Here is a 3,031-nt window from a genome sequence, read left to right as displayed (position 1 = left end):
CAAAACTAAACNCAGGAAGTTTCAAGCAATTGCAAGGAGAAATGGAAATCAAGAGATCAATCATGAATGAGGGCAGTGTCCACACCATCATGATTGCCCTTCGTGACTTTTTGACCTATGAAAGTGGTATCTACACAAGGAATTCGGATACACTTGTTGGAATTCATGCTGTGCAATTAATTGGTTGGGGAAAAGAGAAGGGAGAATCTTATTGGATTGGAGTTAACAGTAAGTTAATTAACTAGTTTTTTGCATCCTAAATGATTTTACAATTTGCTTGATAGGTTGGGGAGAAACTTGGGGATTAAATGTAAGTAATGCATTATTAACTTTTAGCCTTATCAATTTCAATAATGTAGGGATATTTCAAGTAAGTTTGTTTTTTGAACGATTTGAATGTTTAACATTTCACAGAATTAGAATGGGTGAAGTCGCCATTGGTGGTCAAACTCATGCAGCATTACCACAACTTTAATATTGTTAGAATAGCAATAAATGTTTTCCAGTGAGATCCTCGTGGATGGCAAATTTGTGGTGATTAAACCATTAGCATCACTTGGAAGAATCCAAGCAACAATAAATTATTTCGATATAATTGCTCTTTTTTGCATATGGGTCCAATTAAGGTATTTGACACGTTGGTATAGAAGAGAATCTGCAAGTTTTTTTGGCTGATTTTCTGAGAGGTTCATTTCGCGCAATATTTGTTTTGAATAACACTTTCCTTAATTGATATTCGTTAAATTGGTTGTTTCATTGGCCATACAATTTCCTGCGTATGTTTTAAATCTCATACCTGACTTTAAAAATTCAAATAAATTCAAATATCTTTTTCCCAATCAAATCTCTAAAGACTTTGCGAAGTATTTGAAAAACTTGATAATCTAATTCCTAGTGCCTTGAAAATTGTTTGAATTGATTTGTTAAAAGTCAAGAAGAGGATGGAAACAATATGAATTAAAGTTGAAAAGGAAAAATTATTCATCTCTCTCTTTTCCCTTAAATGTTTGGTATTTGGTTGACTCACTAAAATGAGATTTGATCACATTATATTCTCCAAATTTTCTTGATCTATCTCTCCAAGAGTTAGGTATTATGATAAGGGAGATACATTATTAATAATGTTGGTTTTTTGAAAAGGTGCGTGTCCACGTGACTTCAATGGATGGTACTATACCATCTACGGGTATGTAGTGTAATTTTTAGGAATTGAAGAACAATTCCAGAGGGAGCACAATTAAGGAAAGTGGTAAATAGGTGTAAAAACACGACCAAAAAGCTCCAGTGATATAGAATGAATCTGTAGAAATTTTTCCAACAATAAAAAAATCCTTAATATTCCACTAAGGACCTTGGGATGGGGAACTCACAACCAACCAACATAACTCTATCAAAGAAGGTACCACCATCCTTGTGCTCTCCTCAACCACAGCCAAAACAACAACAATACAGAGTGCAACCATCCTCTCCAACTAAAATTCTGCCAGCAACAATCATTAATGAAACAATATCATCCTCTCCAAAGAAGACCAATAGCAGTAGAAGGTCCTCTCTGGTGATTGACTATGAAAGTCCAGAGCTATCAAGTTTGGTCTTTGGTTTTGTTGTGGGAACACCTCCAAAACGCTCTGATTCTCTCTCAAACAATAGTGACACGACTAGTGTTATGAGTTTCGGGAGCCCTCAATCAGCACCTCCAGTCTTTAGTCCATCCAAAAAGAGAAGCCAATCATTGTACAAGGAGCAACGAATGGTAAACTCGTGCAAGGAATTGAAGAAGAATAGAATTATTCCTGTCAATGCTGAAGTTGCCTTACCAAAGTCAAGTAGTATGCATGCCCTTCGTACAGATAAAAATGATGGAATCAGCAGAGGTAGATCATCAACATTAGGCTCTGTTCCAAAAAGTAGCATTTCCAGAAGCTCATCATTCAGTAATAATGGTGGTAGTTCTGCTGTGGTGGCCAATCCTTATTCTATTGTTGGTCCAAGTAGTCCTAGCTCACCTAGCTCTCCGCTGCTTCTCTCTCTCTTCTCATCCTCATCTTCTAATATGATGGCTAGCAGCAATTTGCCTCCTTTGTGTATTGGAATTAACAGAAATACTGTTCCATTAATACATGTCTCAACACCTGAAGAACCTCATGCTTATGAGCACTTATCGCCAACAATCCAAGAAGTTCTACTCTCCAAACTCGATAAAACATCCAAAGATAAGGCTTTGAAAAAGATTTCTAGAGAATCAGCCTTTGTAAAATAGTGACGTATGTAAAATAGTCACACAAATGTACCATAATAATTCATCCAATGTAAATAATAGATTCCATCCCCATCCTAACTGCTTGTATACTAAATGATCATCACTGAATTCTGTAATAAACCGTTCACCCTCTCTTATTTATTCAAACTATTGGCCAACTCTTCTTGTGTGTAAAACCCCTTAACACCTTCCTTGGAAAGGAAATAGTTTGCACATTGGGCTATATTCAAATTGAAACATTCCATAATACCTGAGCCAACAGTTTTCAGATAGGATACGTGCGCCTTATTTACAATCTCATCTGAAAAGCAACTTGTTGTGAATGAAATAATTGGACATCCATCCACTGGATGGATACCTACAAGTACTATATTCCCATACCAAGTATTAAATAGTTTGTATTCTGCAACTCCTGTTTTCTCTTCCTGCTCCAAACATTTTCCTACAATTTCATTGAATTGATTATCCAATTTTTGTTGAACAGCATTTCCTCCCTTACTATGACACTCCACATGTCCATTCTCCTGTGAAACAACATCCACAAATTGTGAATATAATATTTTGTGTATCCTTCCGAGTACTAGATTGTTAAATTCTTGATGAGTATTATTAGCACCATCGAAAAGGCTTGAATGTTCTTTGTGATTATAAATTTCAAAAGAATTTCCCTTCTGATTCTTCCTAATAAAACAGACACCTCCTCCGTGCCATGTTCTCGACACCCGAGAGAATATCATTTCATAATTCTTTAATAATATTCCTTCCGAACTC

The 3,031-nt window shown here is 35.8% G+C and overlaps 1 protein-coding gene across 1 annotated transcript; it reads left to right on the top strand.

The window, feature by feature from the left end:
* Window positions 1-41: 41 nt before the first annotated feature.
* NAEGRDRAFT_54763 (uncharacterized protein) lies at window positions 42-2,260 on the top strand (the record flags this gene model as incomplete). Its single annotated transcript, XM_002668456.1, has 3 exons — window positions 42-228; window positions 285-370; window positions 1,433-2,260. 3 exons carry the CDS (start codon window positions 42-44, stop codon window positions 2,258-2,260), a joined length of 1,101 nt encoding a protein of 366 aa, XP_002668502.1.
* Window positions 2,261-3,031: the final 771 nt, after the last annotated feature.

Source organism: Naegleria gruberi (assembly GCF_000004985.1).
Source record: "Naegleria gruberi genomic scaffold NAEGRscaffold_204, whole genome shotgun sequence".
Lineage (NCBI taxonomy): Eukaryota > Heterolobosea > Eutetramitea > Acrasida > Naegleriidae > Naegleria > Naegleria gruberi.
This window is presented reverse-complemented; position numbering and strand designations above follow the sequence as displayed.